The following is a 26,700-nucleotide window of genomic DNA, read 5'->3' as shown; positions in this document are numbered from 1 at the left end:
AAGCCTAAATTAATTGTGTCCAGTTTGCATATTAATTCCAATTCAGCAGTCTCTTGTTGAAGTCTGTTTCTGAAGTTTTCTTGTTGAAGAATTGCTACTTTTAGGTCTGTAATCGAGTCACCAAAGAGATTGAAGTGTTCTCCGACTGGTTTTTGAATGTTATAATTCTTGACATCTGATTTGTGTCCATTTATTCTTTTACGTAGAGACTATCCAGTTCGGCTAATGTACATGGCAGAGGGGCATTGCTGGCACATGATGGCATATATCACATTGGTAGGGGTGCAGGTGAATGAGCCTCTGATAGTGTGGCTGATGTGATTAGGCCCTATGACAGGGTCCTCTGAATAGATATGTGGACACAGTTGGCAACGGGCTTTGTTGCCAGGATAGGTTCCCGGGTTAGTGTTTTTGTTGTGTGGTGTGTGGTTGCTGGTGAGTATTTGCTTCAGGTTGGGGGGCTGTCTGTAAGCAAGGACTGGCCTAGCTCCCAAGATCTGTGAGAGTGATGGGTCATCCTTCAGGATAGGTTGTAGATCCTTGATGATGTGTTGGAGAGGTTTTAGTTGGGGGCTGAAGGTGATGACTAGTAGTGTTCTGTTATTTTCTTTGTTGGGCCTGTCTGTAGTAGGTAACTTCTGGGTACTCTTCTGGCTCTGTCAATCTGTTTCTTCACTTCAGCAGGTGGGTATTGTAGTTGTAAGAAAAATAGACTCCGACGAGAGACTGCTGAATTGGAATTAATTTGCAAACTAGATACAATTAACTTAGGCTTGAATAAAGACTGGGAGTGGATGTGTCATTACACAAAGTAAAACTATTTCCCCTTGTTTATTTCCCCCCCTACTGTTCCTCAGATGTTCTTGTCAACTGCTGGAAACGGCCCACCTGGATTATCACTACAAAAGGTTCCCCACTCCCCCACCCCCCGCTCTCCTGCTGGTCATAGCTCACCTTTTCTCATCACTCTTGTTACAGTGTGTGTGGTAACACCCATTGTTTAATGTTCTCTGTGTATATAAATCTCCCCACTGTATTTTCCACTGTATGCATCCGATGAAGCGAGCTGTAGCTCACGAAGCTTATGCTCAAATAAATTGGTTAGTCTCTAAGGTGCCACAAGTACTCCTTTTGTTTTTACTTAGATATTAAGGTCAGAATGGACCATTATGATCATCTAGTCTGACCTCCTGCACAATGCAGGCCACCCACTCCTGCGAAAAACCTCTCACCTATGTCTGAGCTATTGTAGTCCTCAAATCGTGGTTTAAAGACTTCAATGAGCAGACAATCCTCTTGCAAGTGACCCGTGCCCTGTGCTACAGAGGAAGGTGAAAAACTTCCAGGGCCTCTTCCAATCTGCCCTGGAGGAAAATTCCTTTCCGATCCCAAATATGGCGATCAGCCAAACCCTGAGCATATGGGCAAGATTCACCAGCCAGATACCCAGGAAAGAATTCTCTGTGGTAACTCAGATCCCACCCCATCTAACTGACAATGGACTTTGGGATACACCAGTCCACATCTAAGCTTTCCTGGGAACATTCAAACTAACATGTAAACAGTGACATCAGCCTGCAAAAAGCTGAATCATTCATGGACATGTTACTTGCCCAGGTGGCTACCAATTCCATCTTTTTGCTGGGGTTTCTGCCCATAAGAGAAAGAATATAAAAGGCCCTGGAAACTCCTCCATTTTGTCTTCATCTGGCTCAAGAGATGGCCTCTCCACCCCCAAGAGATGCCTAAAAAAACACTGGAACAAAGGACAGTAACTACAGGGGTGTGAGTGATTGCTGAACCCAGACTAGGAAGGAGTCCAGTCTGTGAAAGAAGCTTATTGGAACATCTCTGGGGTGAGCTTTCATCTGTAATCAGTTTCTTAATGTATTAGGCTTAGACTTGCGTGTTTTATTTTATTTGAATTGGTAACTTACTTTGTTCTGCCTGTTATTACTTGAAACCACTTAAATCCTACTTTTTATACTTAATAAAATCACTTTTTGCTTATTAAGCAAGAGTAAGTAATTAATAGCTAGGGGGACAAACCACTGTGCATCTCTCTCTATCAGTGTTACAGAGGGCAGACAATTTATGAGTTTACCCTGCATAAGCTTCATACAGAATAAAACAGATCTATTTGGGGTTTAGGCTCCTAGAAAGACTGAATACTGGGTGCTGGGAAAGTCTCTGTTAACTAAGAAGCCCCTGAGCTGAGTGGATCTCAGTTTCAGTGAACTGAAGGGGGCATGGCCCAACCTCTTGGTCTGTGCTGTAGTTGACTGGAGTGTCTTACTCAGCAAGACAGGAGTGGAGGGAAGCCTTCTCTGGCAGGGAGGTTTCTTCTCAGTGTTATCCCAGAACATCTAGTGACAGTCTTGAGGGAGTTTCTGTGACCGAACATGTCACAGTATAATTCCAGCTTGAGGAGACATACCCACACTATCTCTGATCGAGGTAGTACACTTAAAATAGAATGTAGCCACAGCAGTGCAAGGAGCAGGAGGGGCTAGCCACTCCAGGTACTTGCCTAGGGTCTCAGATTGGTAGGTACTCAGTATGGCTAGCCCCTTCTGCTGCTCACACCACTGTAGCTATGCTATTTTTAGCACACCAGCTTGATCAGCGAAAGCATGGTATTCCTCAAGCTGGGAATCACACACCCCAGGTCAAAAAGTAGACATACCCTTATTGGCAGCTAGAGGAATTCAGTCACTCTCTCTGTGGCTCAGATTTTCCAGCTGTAAAATAGGGATAATAATTCTTACCCACTTTGGTAATGCACTTTGAGATCAAAGATGAAAAGCATTGTGTAAGTACTAAGGCCCAGAGTTTTGAAAGTGTTTAGATATTGATAAACTCAGCTTTGCAATGCCTAACTGATTTAGACACGTAAATCACATTTTCCGAAAAGGATTTAGGCACTTGAGTGTCAATAGAAGTTAGGTTTGGAGGTGACTAAATCCCTGTTGAAAATGATGTTTAGGTGCCTAAAGCAGTTCAGCATTGCGATAAGTGCCTATATACCTTTAAAAAAAAAATCTAGCCCTAAGTATTATCTATATATATTTACCAAAGGCTCTTAAGCAAAGTAAGCTGTCTTGGGATAAGTGGGAAGATCCCCTCATGAATCAGTAACTGATTAAAAGATAGGAAACAAAGTGTAGGCATAAATGGTCAGTTTTCAGAATGGAGAGAGAAATAGTGGTGTCCCGCATCGGTCTGTACTGGGATCAGTACTGTTCAACATATTCATAAATAATCTGGAAAAAGGGCTAAACAGTGAGGTGGCAAAATTTGCAGATGACAGTTAATTCCAAAGTAGACTGCGAAGAGTTATTAAGGGATCTCACAAAACTGGTTGACTGGGCAACAAAATGGCAGATGAAATTTAATGTTGATAAATGCAGAGTAATGCACATTGGAAAACATAATCCCAACTATACATATAAAATGATGGGGTCTAAATTAGCTGTTGCCACTCAAGAAAGAGATCTTGGAGTCATTGGGGATAGTTCTCTGAAAAGAGTTTGAGAACCACTGCTCTAAGGTAAGTAATTTAGGGTAAGATGTTAAGAGTGATAGGAGCTGAGTATTTTTGAATATATGGCCCTTAATTTTGATTTGAGTAACATCTCTGTTTATTATTAATATGCATCATTATTATTGTATTTTATTTTCAGCAACATACTGAGGGTGAAATCCTGGCCCTTTTGAAGTCAACGGCAAAGTCTATTTTTCTTTTACTGAGCAGAGTCCTGAATTGCAATTTGATTTCAACCTATGTACCACCTGCACTGGAGTACTTACAGTGTTCTCTGTATAGAAGAATGTAGCTTTAAGTAAATTGTTTTTAGGTAATTAGGAGTAAAGAACATCTGTATAGCAGGATCATATGTATAAATGTAATAAATCAGTTCTGCTCCTTCAAACATCTGTGCACATGCTTAACTTTAAGCATGAGTAGTCCCACTGCAGTTAATGACACTATGCATGTGAACAAAGTTACGTATCTGCTTAGCTGTTTGCATGATCAGAGCCTTAAATTTCTATATATAATAGTTTTGTAAAATTGAAATAACATACCCTACTAATAGTGGCAGTTAAAACAGCATCATTTATAATTTAGTTCATTAACATTTTAAAGTAGCAATAGCATAAATTTCAAATTAGTTTTACAAAGTCTCAACCAGACTGAAAGCAGTGACTTAAACAAAAATCAAGTGACTTAAATAGTTATGTCAATTAATTATTTAAATCACTTCACTCCAGCAGTCCCTTTCATCTTGCCACCTCTTGACTCCACATATCTGGTGACCCCAGAAATCTGCCTGGGACTGGAAAGCCATAGAATCCCTCTCCAGTTTGCAACCCCAAATCTCTCTCACCTAATGATGGAATTACCAGGATATTAATGTGGTTCAACCCTGTTCTGGAGGAAATATCCCTAGGGTTACAATTACATATTTTTTAAAAAACAAATACATAAATAAACAAATCATACAAAATGGGTTCATTCATTATTTCCCCCCAAAATTGGCTGAATCCATATGGTCATATAATATACCTAATTCAGCTGATATTTGAGAAAAATCTTATATTTGTGACCAAGTCAGCATGACCCACACATTTCATATTGGAAAAAAAGCCATTTAGATGGCCAGCTATAAATAATAGAGTTATTTTACTAAATTTCTCCATTAGTATTTGCTTTGTATATGCTGCATTTTTATCTTGTTATTGCTGTGTAAATTTTTTGTCAGGTAGGTAGATAATGCAATATAAATTTCCAAAACAAATCAACGCAGACTGAATGCCTGAAAATACTTTCTTTCCACAACAGAATGAAACTAAATTTATACCTGAGGGACAGTAGCAGTGAAAACCTTTCCCAAAAAGATTAAACATACTGTACTACAGATACAAAACTAAGACTAATGTCCCACAGAGGAATTCTCAAAAATTCAATAGGGCCTGAGGAATCTGGCACTGGGATTCATATAGGTGTTCCAAGTAGAGACTTGGCCCCTTTCTGACCAGTACTGCAGCCAATGGCCTGTTATTAAAATAGCCCCATTGTACTAGGCACAGTGCAAAAATAGAACAATGTGTAGTCCCTGCTGTGACACAGAGGCCCAATGGTGCTTCACAACTCTAGGCTAGCAGCTTCTAGCAGGCTTGACATGCTCACTACACCTAACACACTGTTGTCATGATATATACCCAAAAGGTGGCATGTAATAGGTCATTGGACAACAAATAACTTACTTATTTATATTCTTCTGAAATGTATGTGTGAGTTGTGTACAAGAAGTTATGGATCTGTGCTAGATGGATGTTCTTAAATGTGTTTGGTAAGCAATGCATAAGCGCAGTCTGCTCTTGTCAAGGGAGGTAGGGTACAGATGTGGGGACCTGCATGAAAAACCTCCTAAGCTTATCTTTACCAGCTTAGGTCAAAAACTTCCCCAAGGTACAAAATATTTCCCCCGTTGTCCTTGGACTGGCTGCTACCACCACCAAACTAATACTGGTTACTGGGGAAGAGCTGTTTGGACGCGTCCTTCCCCCCAAAATACTTCCCAAAACCTTGCACCCCACTTCCTGGACAAGGTTTGGTAAAAAGCCTCACCAAATTGCCTAGGTGACTACAGACCCAGACCCTTAGATCTTAAGAACAATGAACAATCCTCCCAACACTTGCACCCCCCCTTTCCTGGGAAATGTTGGATAAAAAGCCTCACCAATTTGCATAGGTGACCACAGACCCAAACCCTTGGATCTGAGAACAATGAAAAAGCATTCAGTTTTTACAAGAAGACTTTTAATAAAAATAGAAGTAAATAGAAATAAAGAAATCCCCCCTGTAAAATCAGGATGGTGGATATCTTACAGGGTAATTAGATTCAAAAACATAGAGAACCCCTCTAGGCAAAACCTTAAGTTACAAAAAAGATACACAGACAGAAATAGTTATTCTATTCAGCACAATTCTTTTCTCAGCCATTTAAAGAAATCATAATCTAACACATACCTAGCTAGATTACTTACTAAAAGTTCTAAGACTCCATTCCTGGTCTATCCCTGGCCAAGACCAGCATACAGACTGACACAGACCCTTTGTTTTTCTCCCTCCTCCCAGCTTTTGAAAGTATCTTGTCTCCTCATTGGTCATTTTGGTCAGGTGCCAGCGAGGTTACCTTTAGCTTCTTAACCCTTTACAGGTGAGAGGAGCTTTCCCCTGGCCAGGAGGGATTTCAAAGGGGTTTACCCTTCCCTTTATATTTATGACAGCTCTAGACAATGGAATGTGTATTTGCTTCCCTGGTTGTCAGGCAGAGACAATGAAAGTGCATTTACATTAAAAGGTAAACAAAGTCATCAAGCTATCAAGGGGAAGAGGTAATGACTCAATTATTACCAGTGGAGAAGGAACCAGCATGAAGTCTTCACAGACCACATGGCTTTCCTCCCTCTGGGAATACATTTCAAATGGTTTATTGGACTATGTCGACCAGGGGTTGGCAATCTTTCAGAAGTGGTGTGCCAAGTCTTCATTTATTCACTTTAATTTAAGGTTTTGCATGCCAGTAACGCATTTTAACGTTTTTAGAAGGTCTCTCTCTATAAGTCTATATATTATATAACTAAACTATTGTCGTATGTAAACAAGGTTTTCAAAATGTTTAAGAAGCTTCATTTAAAATTAAATTAAAATGCTGATCTTACGCCGCCAGCCCGCTCAGCCCTCTACCAGCTCCTGGGGTTCCGTTCACCTAGGCTGACAGCAGGCTGAGCGGGGCCTGCGGCCGGGACCCCGACTGGCAAGGGGCCAGCAGCCAGAACCCCAGACTGGCAGTGGGTTGAGCGGGGCTGGTGGCCGGGACCCCAGACCAGGAGTGGGCTGAGCAGCTCAGCCCGCTGCCATTCAGCCCACTGCCGGTTTGGGGTTCCGTCTCCCGGCTCTGCCAGCCAGGGTCCCGGCTGCCGGCCCCACTCAGCCTGCTGCTGGTCTGGAATCCTGGCCCTGCCCACATAGAGTGGGTACCTACCTTCTCCCTGGTTCTAGCCCATTCTCTTCCTCTCTTTCTGCACTGAGCGGAGGGTGGGAGTGCACTGAGCACAGGGCTGGGGGTGAAGGAGCAGGCTGGGTGTTGGGGTGTAGGGTCTGGCCAGGAGCTAGAATGAGGGAGGTGGCTCAGGGTTGGGGCAGGAGGTTTGGGTGTAGAGTGCTTACCTGGGCAACTCCCATTTGGTGCGAGGGGTGCAGGTGGGAATGTGGGGGGGGAGGGTGCAGAAGCTCCCGTTTGGTGCTCAGGGTGGGGGTGGGAATGTGTGTGGGGGGTGCAAGAGTTAGGGCATGGGGGGCTGGGGGCGTGTGAGGAGGGTGTAGGAGTCAGGGCAGAGGGCTGGGGGGGTGCTGGAGTCAGGGCTGGGGTGTGGGGGGTGCAGGGGTCAGGGCAGAGGGCTGGGGGTGTGTGGAGAAGAGTGGGCTGGGGCGGGTAGGATTTTTAATGGCACGCTGCTGCCTGCCGGGGTCCCGGCCGCTGGCCCTACTCAGCCCACTGCCAGCCTGGGTTCTGCAGCGGGCTGAGTGGGGCTGGCGGCTGGGACCCTGGCAGGCAGCAGCGTGCCATTAAAAATCGGCTCGCATGCCATCTTTGGCACACATGGCGTAGGTTGCCAAACCCTGATATAGACCATGGATCTGAACCTGAAATTATAAGTAACTGAATAATTGACTGTATGCATTATTACTGTATTATAAAAGTACATCAGGTAAGGTCTTTTGTGAAAGCTAATGACACACTGGTGATTAAGATCACTGTAGAATGTATGTATTATCATAATATACAGAACTATAAATACTCACTGATATTATGCTTTAAAGTCTGTGACCAAACAAGGGAGAGACAGGTTCTCTCCCAGACCGGAAGGAAGACAGCTGTCTGCCTGTCTCCAATGAAATTAAACAACATGTGAAAAAAAAAATTGAAGCCCTATTAACATACGAATCAGCAGGGGGATGGAAAGTTCACCGGAAGGGAAGAACAGCATGGGGTCATGGTCTGGGGACAAAACAGTGAGTGTGCAAAACAGCGATAGAAGAAGCCATTTTGGCATCCACTACTGGACAGACAACGGGCAGAAGCTCTTGCAAGGTGATAAAGCTGAGTCCTTCAACAGAGAAAGTTGAAGTCTCTGGGAACTGAACAGAAGTGAAAAACCTTGCGTAGGCAAAAGCCTTTCACTTAAGAAGAGAATGGAGACCAGCACCTTGCACTTCAGTGGAAGGTCCTGACCAAGAGAAAGTCAGCCATGGCTGGAAACAAAAAAATATATTGACAAGAAATCTACCTTTAACCAAGGCTGCAACTTGTTGAGTGAAGTTGTTATACCAATAAAATACAAACCAGCAGAATCTTATTAAAGGGGAAAAGGCAAAATACCACATTTATTGTGAATACAGAAAGAATCATAGTAAGCAGTTAGTTATAGCTATAACATTCCTTAGTTACCAGCCTTAGAGTTGCTCATGTCAAGCCACTGGCCAGGTGGCCTGGATATGAGGAGGGGGCAGGGCCTCATCAGATGCACATCTGATGCTCCTGGAAGTTGGTTTGCAGAATCAGACCCCAAAGTTCTCACTTTCTAGAGTCCATTTTTATAGGAATTTCTTCCTATGCCAGTCTATGGGAATTGTTTCATCATGCTGTTGCTGAATCAATCAGCAGATGTCACATTCCTGACGGCTTTCCGTGCTGCCAGATGTTATCTTGTTCTTTGGTTCTCCCATTCTTGAGGCTGTTGGGTGGATTCCAGTCTGCACTCTGGGGTTCCTCTAGTTATTTCCACTTGACGCCTTCTTCAGCCGATGGACACTGGATTCTTAGGCTGGCACCTCCCTGATCATTCAGTTATTATCCACACCAAGCATCCATCCACATACATCCTCTATCTCTATTTTAATCACAATTGTTAACAAAGCGAGATGAATACAACAAAAGGGCGAGGAGTCTCTGGGTGCTGTTTCTGTTGTTACAAATTATTGCTTTGAGTCTCTCTCTGTGTGAGTAGTAGCTGTTACAAAGAATTGCTTTGAGAACAGACTCTGTCTCAGAATGTACTAACACAATTAGCAGCTTGCAAGTTTCACACATAGAGGGAGAGAAACAGTACTAAAAACCAAGAGACCTCTTAATTAGTAATACCCTGGAATTTAAACTATGGGGAATCAAACTCATTTGTGATTTTAATACAGAATTTCTTTAATATTATCCAACAAAGTATTAGCTACTAGAAAGCATATTTTAGTTTTATTTGCTTGTAACCACTTTGTCTTCATCTCTTGTACATGAACTCGTTTAAAACCTCTCTCTTTAGGAGTCTCCTTTTTGATTAAATAAACTTGTTTTATTTTTAATCTAAACCAACTCAGTGCTGGGTTAGGACAGAAGTGATTGTTAACTCCATTTACAGTAATAAACTGTGCTTTTGTCTCTCTAAAGAAGACAACACCCTTATTAATTCTCTGAGTGTTCCAGGAAACAGTTGGTTACTCCAGGGCAGATGTTTTTGGGGAAACCTGGGACTAGGGTCACTCTGCAAGTAGTAACCAAAGCTAGCGGAGATCACAGTGGAGCCGTTGTGTTGCAGGAAGGCTGCACAGCACACAGACACTCAGGGAACTGCCTTCTTGTCTGCTGGCTGTTGGTGTCCAGGCTGTGAGCCACAGCAGCAGAGCATTTAAGGCTCATAGGGCAGGTGGTAACGCAATCTCTTATCAAAAGGTGGCAATACAAAATTTTGCCTGAAAGCTACAGGCATGACTGCTGTGCCAGTTTTTAAATAATCATAAATCATTTTACAGGAGAAGAGGTGAAAGGAATGATATTAGTGTGCTTGTTTAATATGCTTGTTTCAAAGCAGCTGACTCCACAGCGCACTTGCTGGAACTCAATACTTGCTGAAACATTTTATCAGGGCTGAATTCTGCCTTCACTTACACCCCTTCAATTGCATTGGACATCAGTAGCAGCTGGAAGGGGAGGCAGCATTTGTCTCCGTTATTATCAATATGGTAAAAGTTTACCTCACCTAATACATACTGGTTCGAACCATTTGGGGATCTTTTCAGTCAGTCAGTTGATTAACATGTTTATGTATTGTTCTTTGCGAAACCAAGCAAGTTTCTCTAAATTCTATGAATCATTAAAATGGCATCACTTTCATCTAATTAGACTTCTGTAATTAATAAGCTAAGACAAGCATTGCCTCAAGCACAGTTTATCATTGTTCCAGTCTCTGTTCAAATTATATTCAAAACAGTTGGCACAGAGTATTGCTGAGAGGGTGAAAAAGGTTGCTCAACCCAGCCTCCCACACCCATAGTCTGTGATAAGTTTCTTTCTCAGTATGAACATTTATTTTTATATAAATACATACAGAAGTTGATCTTATTTAATTCAAAGTAGTATTTTATTAGCCTCCAATAGAGGACTATTTGAATACGCTAATAGATTATGTCTATGTCTACTCTGATTGATGCCCATAAAAGGGAGTCATTCCGAGACATTTCAATGGGCAGTGCTTTTATCCGAGCAGTGCCCATCTATTCTGTGATTCATATCTATTACTGAACCGAAAAGGCAACAATGACTAAAAAGTGGTTAATCACCTACTCGTAACTGTTGCTCTTTGAAAAATGTTGCATATGTCCATTATTCAAAAGGTAATAACAAAATGTTTTTTCAGTACATCAGAAGCAGGAAGCCTGCTAAACAATCAGTGGGACCCCTGGACGATCGAGATACAAAAGGAGCACTTAAAGATGACAAAATCATCATGGAGAAACAAAAGGAATTCTTTGCTTCAGTCTTCACGGCTGAGGATGTTAGGGAGATTCCCAAACCTGAGCCATCTTTTGTAGTTGACAAATCTGAGGAATTGCCACAGATTGAAGTGTCACTAGAGGAGGTTTTGGAATTAATTGAGAAACTTAACAGTAACAAGACACCGGGGCCAGATGGTATTCACCCAAGAGTTCTGACAGAACTCAAATGTGAAATTGCAGAACTATTAACTATGGTTTGTAACCTGTCCTTTAAATCAGCTACTGTACCCAATGACTGGAAGATAGCTAATGTAATGCCAATATTTAAGAAGGGCTCTAGTGGTGATCCTGGCAATTACAGACTGGTAAGTCTAACGTCAGTACCGGGCAAATTAGTTGAAACAATAGTAAAGAACACAAATTGTTGCGTGAAAGTCAACACGGTTTCTGTAAAGGGAGATAATGTCTTACTAATCCATTAGAGTTCTTTGAGGGGGGTCAACAAACATGTTGACAAAGGGGATCCAGGGGAAATAGTGTACTTAGATTTCTGGAAAGCCTTTGACAAGGTCCCTCACCAAAGGCTCTTACGTAAATTAAGTTGCCATGGGATAAGAGGGAAGATCCTCTCATGGATTGAGAGGTGGCTAAAAGACAGGGAACAAAGGGTAGGAATAAATGGTAAATTTTCAGAATGGAGAGGGGTAACTAGTGGTGTTCCTCAAGGGTCAGTCCTAGGGCCAATCCTATTCAACCTGTTCTTAAATGATCTGGAGAAAGGGGTAAACAGCGAGGTGGCAAAATTTGCAGATGATACTAAACTGCTCAAGATAGTTAAGACCAAAGCAGACTGTGAAGAACTTCACAAAGATCTCACAAAACTAAGTGATTGGGCAACAAAATGGCAAATTAAATTTAATGTGGATAAATGTAAAGTAATGCACATTGAAAAAAATAACCCCAATTACACATACAATATGATGGGGGCTAATTCAGCTACAACTAATCAGGAGAAAGATCTTGGAGTCATCGTGGATAGTTCTCTGAAGACGTCCACACAGTGTGCAGCGGCAGTCAAAAAAGCAAACAGGATGTTAGGAATAATTTCTAAAGGTATAGAGAATAAGACGGAGAATATCTTATTGCCCTTATATAAATCCATGGTACGCCCACATCTTGAATACTGAGTACAGATGTGGTCCCTCATCTCAAAAAAGATATGCTGGCATTATAAAAGGTTCAGAAAAGGTCAACTAAAATGATTAGGGGTTTGGAACAGGTCCCATATGAGGAGAGATTAAAAAAAGAGGCTAGGACTTTTCAGCTTGGAAAAGAGCTTGGAAAAGAGGAGACTAAGGGGGGATAGGACAGAGGTATATAAAATCATGAATGGTGTGGAGAAAGTGAATAAGGAAAAGTTATTTACTTGTTCCCATAATATAAGAACTAGGGGCCACCAAATGAAATTAATGGGTAGCAGGTTTAAAACAAATAAAAGGAAGTTCTTCTTCACTCAGCACACAGTCAACCTGTGGAACTCCTTGCCTGAGGAGGTTGTGAAGGCTAGGACTATAACAGGGTTTAAAAGAGAACTGGATAAATTCATGGAGGTTAAGTCCATTAATGGCTATTAGCCAGGATGGGTAAGGAATGGTGTCCCTAGGCTCTGTTTGTCAGAGGGTGGAGATGGATGGCAGGAGAGAGATCACTAGATCATTACCTGTTACGTTCACTCCCTCTGGGGCACCTGGCATTGGCCACTGTCGGTAGACAGGATACTGGACTGGATGGACCTTTGTTCTGACCCAGTATGGCCATTCTTATGTTCTTACATTTGTGAGTGAGAGAGACAGACAGATAGGCACACCGAGACCAGAGCTGAAAAGTTTCCCAGGCAGTAACCAAAGAAGCAGCCACGTGTGTTCTACGGTGTTCCTTGTGCTCTGAGATGAGGGTATAAAGGGCATAGCCAGCCCACCCTTCCTTCTGTTCCTTCGTACCAGACTCAGATGATAGATTCTGATGTGTTGGGAAAGAATGGTAGGTTGTGTAATGCACATATGCAACACATCTCAAAACAGCCAAAACTACAATGTAACTGTTTTTATTGCTCAGAGTGATAGTATATGTCCTGTCCTTTACAGTAGATCAATGGTTTTCAAACTTTTTTCATTTGCAGACCCTGTAGTGGTCCCTTGCTTGGGGAGGCCACTCCACCTCACTCCCAGCAGACTGCAAGTGACAGTTTGTATGGGAAATTCCAGCCCTCTGGGCAAGGCAGAGCCACAGTCTATAAGCCAGCCCCTTCTGGATGGGGCTGACAGTAATTAACAGACTATAAGGGAGCTGTAGCTCCCCGGGCAGGGCAGAGCACAAATAGTCCATCAACTCTGGGCCGTTTAGGCAGGCACAGAGCAAACACAGCAGACAAAGCAGTCTGGCATTCTGGCTCAGGTAGACGTCTCGGGTAGATGAATGCAGGCCTCTTGGGCCTCACGTGGGGAGGCTGCTACCGCAGGGGTAGGGTGGCAGGGGTATGCAGGCCCACCGACTCCACCACATTCCAGCCCAGACCCCTATCAGTGGTGGAGTGTTCCACCACAGGGTCAGCGGGGATCTGCCACAACACGCGGACTCACACTCCAGCAGCAGAACCAGACCAGAGTCTGCTTCCCCTAGGCTACTTCCTACTACAATCAGGGTGTAGGGTCCTGCAGTCCAAAGGTCCTCCATCTCCTTGGGTACATAGCCACTGGCAATCCCCACAGCTCCTCAGGGCATCCATCTGACGGCGATCCTGGCAGTGCCTCTGGGCACTGGTCTGTCTCCTTCGGTCTCAGCTCCACTCGGGGCCTTGTTTGGGATCCCGTTGAGATCCCAGCTCCCTTGAAAAGCCGTCTGCTCCCTTCAGTGCTCCAGCCCCAACTGAGCGCTGGGGCTCTCCTTTTATACTTCCTGTCCCACCCTGGGACTTCCAGTGAGGGGGGGGCAGGGTGGAGGGCAGCCAGGGGGATGAATAGTGGTCCTTCGCCCTGCTGCTCAGAGGGAGGCTACTCTGCCTCAATACACACTCCTAAAAAGTTTCAAATGGAGGTGTGGACCCCTTTGGAAATTCAACCTGTGGTCTGCAGACCCCTACCATAGAAGTCTTCGACTGAAATCTGACTGAACAGAAATCAACCATAACTGTTGCACGTGCTCAGCGTGGCATTTGATGCAGCATGAGAAAGGGCGCTAAACAGTGGGCTTTTATAGTACCACCACCACTTTGGGTTTTGACCAGTAAATGAGGGTATTCACATACTTCTGATTGATCAGAAAAACAGAATGCCTTTTCTGGTATCTGAAACTTTATTTTTATAGTCATCTTTCAAAAACCCCTTGCACATAGTCTGTGAACCCTCAGGTGTCCACAGACCACAGGTTAAAACCCACTGCATTAGGTGACTTCCAAGCAGTTTCCAATGGAGGTGGAGCTTCAAGTCTCATTGGAGGAGGGAATGCAGAACTGCTTTCTCCATGTTTTTATCTTCCCTTGATGCAGCAGCAACTACATAATGTGTAACAATGGAGTGGACTGAAGACCACGTTGCTTCTCTGCAGCTGTCCATGAAAAGAACATTTCCCACAAAGGCATAGAGGCTGAGTGTGTTCTAGCACAGAGAGCTTTTCCAATTGGATATATGGATAGTTGTTGCACTGTTATATGGATAGTTGTTGCACAGTTAGAGGAAGTCCTCTCATTCGCTGCAGATAGGAAATGAACAGCTGGGAAGAGACCCAAAAAGGCTTTGTTCTATTCTAGATAAAATGCCAGTGCTTGGTAAACATCCAAAGCATGGAGTTGTTGTTCATCTTTATGAGCATGTGGCTTTGTAAAGAAGATCCGCAAATATCCGGATGGTTGAGGTGGAAATCAGATACTACTTTTGAGAGAAACTTAGGGTGGCCGAAGCTCTACCTTGACCTTGATAAAACAAAGTGTATGCAGGATCTTTTACCAGGGCACATAGCTCCCCTACTGTCCTCAGTGGGGTGATGGCCATTAGAAAGGCCAATTTTGCTGAAAGGTGTAACAACGAACAGGTGACTAAAGATTTACAAGGGCAAATAGTACTAAGTTCAAATCCTACCATGCAATAAGGTCTCTGATAGGTGGAAAATCTTTCTAGAACTTTACGGAACTTGGAGGTCATGTGGTTAGAGAACACAGCCCTAGCAGGAACACAAAATTGCAGCCAGCTAGGAATAGAGTGGCCCCTTGTCCCTGGGAAGGATCCCAGGGCTGTGGTCCACCTTCGAACAAAATAGGGAACATTTACTGTTCTGAGAGGTTAGAAATCAATCCATTGATGGAACTTCTCCTATTTGAAATATTGCTCTTAGAAAGGTCATATTGAGAGATCATTCATGATCCAAGAGGAACAATCTGCTCACTCAGAGCACTCAGCCATTCTGGTCACTGTGATGCTATGAGAATCACGGAATTCCATATGGAGAAATTCCAGAGCTTGACTGCTTTCTCATGAATAGTTCTGCTCTGTATATGAGGCAGAAATTAGTGGCAGGCTCTGGCAGTTGCCCATAACTTTAAAATGTGTTGCCTGGTGGGTGGACCACAAGCCTAGAGCTTGCAGATCTCCCAGATGTGCTCCCCACCCCATGGCTAGAATATCCATTACCAAAGTCACTGAGGGAAGAGATGGGTAAAAACGGGACCTCTCCTGTAAATAATGCCTTGGTTCATCCACCAATCCAGGAAAGATAGGCAATTCTCTGGGATACAGACTAGTGTATTCAGGTGATGTATCTAAGGGCAGTAAACTGACTTGAGCCATGTCTGTAACCCTCTGAGATGTGGCATACAACTCACATAAGTACATACAACCATATGCCCCTGGAGCCTGAGGCAATTCCTCACCAAGTTTTCAGGGATGGGTCTTGAAGAACATACATAGCTTTTGTAAAGCTAGAAAACTCTGTGGCAGAAAAGCTCTTGCTCGGGTTGAGTCCAGCACTGTCCCCACTATTGATGCTGGAGGCCTGCCTGAAGCACAGGCAATGCCAATCCTTGGCACCAACGTCGAGTAGTCTGTCAGTTCCATGTGGAGAAACTTCCTCCATCAAGAGGAAGCAGTAATGTAGCAGTTGCCCGCTACTGACTTTGGATGGTCTTTTGTGACCAGGTGGGGAGACTTCCCTTCTCAGTGACTGATTTCTATAGTGCCGTAGATGAGGATTTCGATGCCAGAGGCATCCTGCATGTTACCCAGTAGGGCCTATAATAGGGTTGGCATGGTACCAGAGGCCAATTGTGGCACTGCATTCTCTCAATCTGCTCTTGCCAGAACTAGTTCTACAAGAGCAGGGATGACCCCTGGAGGAAGCTCTGGATTCCATGAAGTGGGAGACTTCAGACTCTGAGGAAGAGTATGAGTACTCCAAAGGCCAGGGTGGAACAGTACCAGCTGGTATCACAAGAGATCAGTACCATAATGTATGATGGGTCTACAGTTTCAGTGATAACATCAGGGGCTTCCTAGTTATTAGCACTGCAGTGGAGGGGTTGCCACTGGTTTTGGAGCAGGCATCGAGATTACTGGAAGCAGTACCAGACCTGATGTTATTGCCAGTGTAGCAGATCCTGATGTGGAAACCAACATGCAACGGGCCTGATGTATTAATTTAGATGGACTATATGCGGTAAAGGTGTTAACATAACCCAGTCACTGTCCAACACTAAACAGTGTTAAACAAGCTTTGAGATTTGGTATACAGAGACCTTAGCCTGCTTAGCACCATGACAAATACACCATTAAAAGTCCTTTTAACCTTTTTATTAAAGATAAAGAACAGAAGGAAAAACAGTCAATACATTTCAAATCTTTTAAGTATGGCTTTCATTTTAACAACTTTTTTTGTTCCCTTTCCCTTTAGATGGCGAACCCCCTTTGTTTGACAGTCTCTTCAACAGTATTAAAGATGAGTAATAACTGTCATCCCAGGTGTGGATTGGGATTCAGCTAGAACTGTCAGAGGTGGAAGGTCATCTGGGTCCCTCTATTTCTGGCCCATTCTGGTCAGGACACCTCTCAGGATCAGGATGAGGAAGGTCTGGGATCCCTGAAAACGATAGGGGTGGCAGCCATGATGGTGAAATTCGTTACAGTAGCCTTTTGTTTTCTTGCTGTTCTTTTCAACTTTCCCCACAGAATCTCTCCCTTTTAAGGACTCAAAAAATGAGTGATGGATGGAATAGCCCATCCCCTCATTATTTTGTCCACCAGCTAGGCCTAATAACCAACACACCAATTTTGGCTCATTAACTTCCAGCTCCACATTTCCTGTTTTTAACATAAAAACATAAGAACAGCCATACTCGGTCACACCAAAGGTCGATCTAGCTCAGTATCCTGTTTTCCGACAGTGGCCAGTGCCAGGTGCCCCAGAGGGAATGAACAGAACAGGTAATCATCAAGTGATCCATCCCCTGTCACTCATTCCCAGCTTCTGGCAAACAGAAGCTAGGGATGCCATTGATGGACCTATCTTCTATTAATTTAAGTTCTTTTTTTAACCCTGTTATGGTCTTGGCCTTCACAACATCCTCTGGCAACAAGTTCCAGAGGTTGACTGTGCATTGTATGAAGAAATACTTCCTTTTGTTTGTTTTAAACCTGCTGCCTATTAATTTCATTTGGTGGCCCCTAGTTCTTGTGTTATGAGAAGGAGTAAATAACACTTCCTTATTTACTTTCTCCATACCAGTCATGATTGTATAGACCTCTATCATATCCCCCCTTAGTCGTCTCTTTTCCAAGCTGAAAAGTCCCAGTCTTATTAATCTCTCCTGATACAGTAGCCGTTCCATACCCCTAATCATTTTTGTTGCCCCTTTTCTGAACCTTTTCCAATTCCGATATATCTTTGAGATGGGGCGACCACATCTGCATGCAGTATTCGAGATGTGGGTGTACCATGGATTATATAGAGGCAATATGATATTTTCTGTTTTATTACCTATCCCTTTCTTAATGATTCCCAATATTCTGTTAGCTTTTTTGAGTGCCGCTGCACATTGAGTGAATGTTTCAGAGAACTATCCACAATGACTCCAAGATCTCTCTCAAGTGGTAACAGCCAATTTAGACCCCCATCATTTTAGATGTATAGTTGGGATGTTTTCCAATGTACATTACTTTTGCATTTATCAACATTGAAATTCATCTGCCATTTTGTTGCCCAGTCACCCAGTTTTGAGATTCTTTTGTAGCTCTTTGCAGTCTGCCTGGGACTTTACTATCTTGAGTAGTTTTGTATCATCTGCAAGTTTTGCAACCCGTGTACCCCTTTTTCCAGATCATTTATGAATATGTTAAATAGGACTGGGCCCCCTACAGACCCCGGGGGACACCACTATTTACCCCTCTCCATTTTGAAAACTGACCATTTATTCCTACCCTTTGTTTCCTATCTTTTAACTAGTTACCAATCCATGAGAGAACCTTCCCTCTTATCTCATGACTGCTTAACTTTCCTTAAGAGCATTTGGTGAGGGATCTTGTCAAAGGCTTTCTGAAAATCTAAATACACTATATCCACTGAATCCCCCTTGTCCGCATGCTTGTTGACCCCTTCAAAGAATTCTAGTAGATTGGTGAGGCATGATTTCCCTTTACAAAAAACCATGCTGACTATTCCCCAACAAATTATGTTCATCTATGTGTCTGACAATTTTGTTCTTTACGATAGTTTCAACCAGTTTGCCTGGCATTGAAGTCAGGCTTACCAGCTTGTAATTGCCAGGGTCACCTCTGGAGCCCTTTTAAAAAATTGGTGTCACATTAGCTATCCTCCAGTCATCTGGTACAGAAGCTGATTTAAATGATAGGTTAAACTACAGTTAGTAGTGCTACAATTTCACATTTGAGTTCCTTCAGAACTCTTGGATGAATACCATCTGGCCCTGGTGACTTATTACTATTTAGTTTATCAATTTGTTCCAAAACCTCTTCTAATGATACCTCAGTGGGTATCATTGGGGACAGTCCCTCAGATCTGTCACCTAAAAAGAATGGCTCAGGTTTGGGAATCTCCCTCTCATCCTCAGCCATGAAGACCGATGCAAAGAATTCATTTAGTTTCTCCACAATGGCCTTATTGTCCTTGAGCGCTCCTTTAGCATCTTGATCATCCAGTGGCCCCACAGATTGTTTAGCAGGCTTCCTTCTTCTAATGTACTTGAACTTTTTTTTCTTACTTTGAGCCTTTGGCTAGCTGTTCTTCAAATTCTTTTTTGGCCTTCCTAATTATATGTTTACACATCATTTGCCAGTGTTTATGCGCCTTTCTATTTTCCTCACTAGGATTTAACTTCCACTTTTTAAAGGATGCCTTTTTGCCTGTCACTGCTTCTTTTACTTTGTTGTTTAGACATGGTGGCTCTTTTTTGGTTCTCTTACTGTGTTTATTAAATTTGGGGTATACATTTAAGTTGAGCCTTTATTATGGTGTTTTTAAGACGTTTCCATGCAGCTTGCAGGGATTTTACTTTTGGTGCTGTACTTTTAATTTAATTAACTAACCTCCTAGTTTTTGTATAGTTCCCCTTTCTGAAATTAAATGCTACCGTGTTGGGCCTCTGTGGTGTTTTTCCCGCCACAGGGATGTTTAAATTTAATTATATCGGTCACTATTACCAAGCGGTCCAGCTATATTCACCTCTTGGACCTGACCCTGTGCTCCACTTAGGACTAAATCAAGAATTGCCTCTCCTCTGGTGGGTTCCAGGACTAGTTGCTCCAAGAAGCAATCATTTAAGGTGTCAAGGTGTTATCTCTGCAGCCCACCCTGAGGTGATATGTACCCAGTCAAAAGAGGGATAGTTGAAATTCCCATTATTATTAATTATTATTATGGAGTTTATTTATTTTAATATCCTTTCTAATCTCCCTGAGCATTTCAGTCACAATCACCATCCTGGTCAGGTGGTCTGTATTACGTCCGTACTGCTATATTCTTATTATTCAAGCATGGAATTACTATCAACAGAGAGATTCTATGGTACAGTTTGGTTCATTTAAGATTTTTACTTCATTTGATTCTAGGCTCTCTTTCACATATAATGCCACTCCCCCAACAGCACAACCTATTCAGGTCATTCCTATATATTTTATACCCTGATATTACTGTGTCCTATTGATTATCATAATTCTACCAAGATTCTGTGATACCTGTTATATCAATATCCTCATTTAATACGAGGCACTCTAGTTAACCCATCTTATTATTTAGACTACTAGCATAACTCAAGGATTGTGTTGAAATTATATCAGCTTGGCCTTTTGGTTTAGATTAATTCAGTTATTCTGTCTTTCTTTCAGACCTTTTCCCATTAATATTTGTTATTATAATCTTTTAAGAATTTTTACATACTTTTTACAGTTGAACTCACAATTCAGGTAAATTTGTAGACCCAACTGTCACAACAGGCCTGGCAAGGAAGTCAGAGTGAATAATCAGTCAGAGTGGTACTGAGAAGCTCAGCAGATCCTTTACGTCTGCATAAGGCTCTGGAGTAGGCAGTACCAAAATGCCCCTCTTTGAGCAAAGGCAGCAGCTCCAGCACCTGCACCGAAGAAGTAGCCTGCCATACCAGCACCGGTATGGCAATCAGAGACATCAGCTCTAGGTTGATTGAGCCACTAGGATGCAACAACAGGGAGCAGTGGCCTGAAAGGCACACTTTATCTTCAATACCAGATTTGCTAGCAGCTTCTGCAGTTGCAGAGTTCTGCACCACGGACTTTAAGAATGTGGAGGCCATTCTCTTCTTTGGCTTTGGAGGGTGAGGGTGCTCCAAGCACTTGTGCCTCTTTGAGGAGTGCTCTGGTGAGGAGGATATCCTCCTCTCTCTGTCTGCAAGAGCAGGGGAGCACTCCCACATGGCTAGGAACTCCCTTTAGTCAACGGAAGTGATATTGATGCCAGGCCAACAGTGGCCTCCACAAGGATGTACTGGAGACGTTCTTCTCTCTACTTCTTGGTTCTTGTCTTGAAGCCCCTGAAAAATCAGATGCTTGTCCCTGAGTTCACCCTCACTGAGGCATTTCAGGCAGTGAGAGTCGCTCACAAGCACTGGTTTGTGACATCCAGAGCCGGGTTAGAAGTCAAGGGACCTTGGCATAGGTTCCTCCAGTACAAGGTAGAGCCTGGAGTCCACTGACTACTAATTGTGAACAATTGATTAAAAAAGAAAAAAGGAGATCTAAGGACCCCAAAATTAGTACCACTAACTAAAACCAGCAAGTTCTCTAACGGAATGATCAGAGAGCATGTTCTGACCACTGATAAGAAGGAACTGTAGGATAGGCATGGTGGCTCTACTCTTTATACCCTTAGGTCAGAACACAAATAACACCAGGTCACAGTGTGGCCACCCCTCTGGGTTCTGCTAGGAAAACTCTCCAGCATTGGTGCACAAGGTGTGCGGCACATCCTCTCCCCTCCCCGACCATAATAGACATGTGCAATCACTCAAAGAAGAATTAGTTTTTCTTATTGTACACAAAATCTCCTTCTAGGTTCATAAACAGATTCAGTTGTTTGGATCTAGTTAAGTCTTGTGAGCTGGAAGACAGCATAAGCAGTTACTTTCTGTGTGTGACCTGTATCTTTCTTGAGTTAAATTCAAACAGAGTTGGTACTTCTTTCTCAGTCAGTAAGTTTCTGCCATGAGTCCTACTACATTTAATAAAAGTCTTTTTTACAGTGTAGTTTTAATGTTTTCTAAGGTCCCAGTTTTGCAATCTTTTCTCACATTGACAGTCCAACTGAAGGTAATGCCCAAAATTTTCAAACTTCGGTGTATAAGTTTGGCCATGTAAATTCATTTAGTAGCCTTACTTATGAAATGGCTGGGCCCCACAACTTCCATTGATTTCAGAAACCCATGTTTGAAAATTGTGGCTCATAGGAGTATTCAAGTAAGTAAATGTAATTTGGTGTAAAGAACGCAGGTTCAGGGTTTTGGTTGCTTGTTTTTTTTTTAAAACATCTTTTGAAATACAGAAAAAAATATGCTTTGGCATTTTCAAGAATTGTTTCCAAGATCTGGTGTGTATGTTAACTTATTATATGCTGTCAAAAATTCTAAAAGTACTGCAGTAAGCACTGAGAGTTGTTTTCCAAACATCCTCCCTTTGTGGTGCAAACCAAACCTCATGGTGTTGTCTGAACTAGGCGATTCTGCAGAAACTAATTTGAATGATTTCCAAGAGGAGCTGATCAATATTTGAATGTCCACTATGAGACTTGGTAGGAACACGTGAGTGATTTAGGGAGGAGACAGAAACCAAGCTCATAAAATGAGAGGAAGAGACATTGTCACAAAGTACATCTCCCAGCTTCACAGCCACTTCTCTGTCCTCTTTCCTGCTGTGACATCTGTGAACCATCACACCTGAGATATTAATATAATATTTTTCTCATTTCTTTGCCACACCACAGTATGCAAGCCTCAGACCTGATAATATTGGAGGCAATTGTGAAGAGAGATCAATAGGGAACTCATGGAAGGAATATTTTATTAAGAGAGTTACCCGTGGTACTGGACAGTAAGATAAGGAAGTTTCATGTTGACCCAAAACAGAGGAGTAGTGTTCTTGATACCAGTGCTCAGAAGAGTAATTATCTGGGGAAAAAATATTATCCATCAGGTGCAATGAGTCAGTCCTTTTATAGCATCTTGAGCTCCAGAGGAGTTTGGAAAACAGGCCAGTGTTATTGACAAATCTCTGAAGGATGAGGATAACAAGCCAGCTGCCTTATTTCTGGAGGCCCTGTCTACCCTGCTTCATCCTCAATTTCTCTTCAGAGGGGGCTCAAAATCATGTAGCTGCTTCAAGGTGGCTTTGTACTTTTTCTCACTATGGCTATTTCACCGTCCTTTGTTTTCATATTAGTATGGTAGCAATTAAACTTAATTTTTAAATTCAATGTATTTTGCTGTGTTAATCTTTATATCATTCACAACAAGCTAAGTGGATAAGGAAAACATTATTGGCAAGATTCTTTGGACATCTTTTATGGATTCCCCCCTCCCCTGGCACAGCTTGACCTTACATCTGATATTCTTCCTCTGGCAGGGTAGATCCATCATTAGTCAGTGATGATATTTACAAAGCGTGCTTCAGTAAAGAAAGCAGTGGACAAAATTAACATATGTACTTATTTTAATAAATCACATGTTGGTGCATCCAACCTTGAGGAAAGAGGTCAAGAAAAATTAGTTCACCCTTAAAGTAATCTTTGTAATTCTTCCCCTGTAAATCTCCCAAAATTTAAAGAGAATCTAGATTATCTGATGGATCAACCACCACCACCACGTCTCAGGCTAGTTTACCTTGCACACTTAAGGTCTGTCTCTACTCCCATTAAAGCTGAAATTCTTATTGACTTCAGTGGGGGTGAGATAAGGTATTAAACATTTGGGGCCTCATCACCAAGTTATAAATGAAGTTCTCCTTCTTGAGGACTGTTTCATTTGACCACTCCCCATTATGTGACAAGTAACACATATTAATGAAAATGTCTCAACATAACCTACCTCTGCCAAGCAAGTTACCTGGTTCTTTCTGGAATCCTAATGTTTACTAACTGACTTAAAACATTTGTACTGCAGCTAATTATAAGTACCTCCCCTACAGTCCACCTTTAAGCATAACTATGCATGAATCACATACCTGCAGATACAAGAAAAAAGTTTAAAGACCCAGACAAATAACATTCAGTCTTGAAGGGGGAAATGGTAACTTCTGGAAGAACCTAATCAAAATCACCACAAGGCTCAGTTTTAAGACTGCTATTAAACTTCATTTTTTCCTGTTTGGTATTACACTGATCAACCAATCAAGCCTTTGTTCTGTCTTAACATCAACTACAAAACATTCTCTTAATTAACATGGAAGTCATTTAGATCTCTAATACTTTATTTAAAGTACTATACACAGATCCTTCCTTTAAAACAGGTAAAGGTCACATCCAACCTTTCCCATATCAACACACAGAGGAGTATTTGCCCAAAATTTTGAGCATTCATGTGGCAGCATCCCCTGCATAGGGCAGAACCAGTGGAAGAAGCATGGACTGTAGGCCCGAAAGAAACACGTACACAGAAAAGACATGCTATACCTCACAATCTCAGGTCTTCAGAGAGAAGCCAGTATGTCTTTTTGGTACTCCAAGCCCCCTCCACAAGGGGAAGCCAGTCCTGGCAGCATGGCTAACTGTGCTGTTGATTGCTTTCCCTAGGGGAAGGGGGTTTTCATGGATCAGGCCCTCCAATGGGGAAAGGAGATTAGAGTAAATTGGCAGAATTATTGCTGCTAACAGGAGCGTTAACATAAATACAGTATTCTGACTCATTCAGAAAGGAATATGCCATGAAAATCCACTCTTCCCAACTCCTCCCTCCTTTGCAACTGGACTGTTTTCTTCCCAACATGCAGCAGCACCAGTAAGCAAATGGTAGAGATGGACTGGTGGCAGCACTGCAGTGGTAGAAAAATACCACCACATAACTGCCTTTTCTCACCATTCTCTTACCAGTCCACTTCCTCTTTATGGCCACAAATCAGCACATGATTAAACCCATGTTTGTTCAGCAAAGCACTTCAGCGGGAGCTTAAAGTTGAGCACACACTTATGTGCCCTTGGTAGGCTTAACCATGACCTGCAGCCATCTGCAGGGAACTTGGAGGGAGGAGCACAGGTTGCAGGGGAGAAGGGTTTGGAGGAGGTACCATAAAGCCAATTTGTATTCTCCTGGCTTGACTACTAGCTACAGTTGCAGCATGCCTGTAAACAGTTCTCTTAATAAAGAGCCAATTTAATGTTAGAAACATAAAGTCATTTCATGGTTTTACTTAGTGCATGGTACATGAAACAGGGCCTAAAGTGAAACTCTTTGATAAATGGTTTGCTGAACAGGGATGAACTGCTGAATCTGAGCCTACACTCTTCCAGTGCCCCTCCATGCCACATTATTGAGGTTAAGTTTGGGGCTTTAAGTCATGTCTTTTCTTTGGACAGATGTGTATTTGCTTATACAGCTTTCTGTTACAAAAAGCTTTGATAGGTGCCTCATACATCATAGCTTAAAATTAGTAAACGTATGTTTTGCTTCTATTTTAAAGAAATATTGATCCAAGATTGAGACTCTTCTGAAATGGTAAGGAATTTCAATTGTGCTAATACTTCTCTATAGCTTTCCAGCAGCACACACAGTGATCAATGGTTAAGCTAAATATGATAATGTACAGTTAAAACGTCACAAGTCAAGGCTAGTCGGCTTAAAATAATACCTCTATTTGTTTTGCAAGATGTGAGTGCATGCAACTTTTTGATATGCATTCCTGATCCCTGCATAAAGATTTTTCCCCTCTGGGTCCAATATTCCACAGTAAATTAAGTACAGTTTGTGGGAGAACATTCACCTTTTCCTCATGTGTCAGGTACTGGCAATTTCTGAAGGCAGAATACCAGACTTTATAAATTTTAGGAAACAGGAAGATAGCATTTGGTTCATCTTTAGTTCATATCACACTTCTTCTTACCTCTCTTTTGTACTTTTCTGTTCTATTACTGTAAGCAGGAGTTGTATTCAAAGTCATTAAAAAAAAAATCTTGCTTCCTGAGCGCTTCAAGAAACATGACTCTGGTACATGTAAGTCAGCAAAATTTTCACAAGAATAGGACTGACAGACAACTTCACATGCACACACGAACACCTAATCACAGCAAAATAACAAACTGGATAGATCCTGAAGCTAGACTGAATGACACCAGCTAAGGATCTAGTCCAATGTTCCAAATTTATTATAACATTCACATGAAGATTCAGTTTATATTCAACATAAGGAAAGCTGAGGTCAAAACAACAAGTCTGTCAATTGTCTATGCATTTCTTATGTGCCTATCAAAGGCCTCAATCCAATAATTCTTTACTGTGTTCTTTGCATCCACTTTTCTTTCAGCCAGATTTTTGTTCATACTATCAGTGGAAAAAATAAGACAATATAAATATTGTTTAAACTGTTTACCTTTCTTGCTTCTCTTATCATCTTCCTAATAGTTTCCTTTATTGTGAAAGGCTGTACTCGTGGTGGATGAAAAAGTAGATCAATATTTGTACCTCCAGACATTCCAGGCATCAGATAGGGCCAGCCCAAGTCAAGGTTCGGAGCTTCCACATCAGATTCAATAGGCCAATAAGTTCCCGAGGAAGAGGTATCATCAACAGCATTGTCAGGGGAATAAACTGTGTTTTGAGGAAGTTTCTGAACAGTGTTCAAAATATAATTAATTTCTTCTTCTGCTAGGAACTCTGAACATCTCTCTTTGGAAAGAAATTCTTGGTAGGCTTCTAAACCTCCTTCAATTAAAGCATCAATAGCTACACGATACCATTCCTTGTAATGGGGTTCAATGTAATTGTCTGATCTGCATTCATCGTGTAAAGATGAAAGCATAGATGAGGTTTCCATTTTCACCAATATTTAGTGACAAACCTTTTAAATTTCCATTCATGCACCAATGAAATGTACCTAAGAGGAAATTGAAAGAAAACAGTTAACGTTTTTGGCAATTTTAATAATACTTTAACCTTCTCTTCCACCATCTAAGGATTTCAAAATGCTTTGAAAAATTCATTAAGCTTCACAAACCTAAGCCAACTGGGTATTATTCTCCCCTTTTTCAGATGGGGAAACTGAGGCACTTGTGAGTTAAGTGATTTGCTGAGGTTCATATGTAGAGTCTGTTGCAGGGCTGGCAATACATCACAGATTTCTGGATTCCTAGTCTAA

The 26,700-nt window shown here is 42.1% G+C and overlaps 1 protein-coding gene across 1 annotated transcript in view; it reads right to left on the bottom strand.

Moving 5' to 3' along the window:
* FAM83B (family with sequence similarity 83 member B) overlaps positions 1 to 26,379 on the bottom strand; it is a 61,850-nt gene extending 35,471 nt beyond the window's left edge. The window contains exon 1 of the mRNA XM_077811586.1: positions 25,936 to 26,379. Within this exon, the coding sequence (XP_077667712.1) occupies positions 25,936 to 26,379 (444 nt within the window). The remainder of the gene's footprint in view (positions 1 to 25,935) is intronic.
* Positions 26,380 to 26,700: the final 321 nt, after the last annotated feature.

Source organism: Eretmochelys imbricata, chromosome 3 (assembly GCF_965152235.1).
Source record: "Eretmochelys imbricata isolate rEreImb1 chromosome 3, rEreImb1.hap1, whole genome shotgun sequence".
NCBI lineage: Eukaryota > Metazoa > Chordata > Testudines > Cheloniidae > Eretmochelys > Eretmochelys imbricata.
The sequence above is the reverse complement of the archived record's forward strand: the minus strand, read 5'-3'. Positions and strand labels throughout refer to the sequence as shown.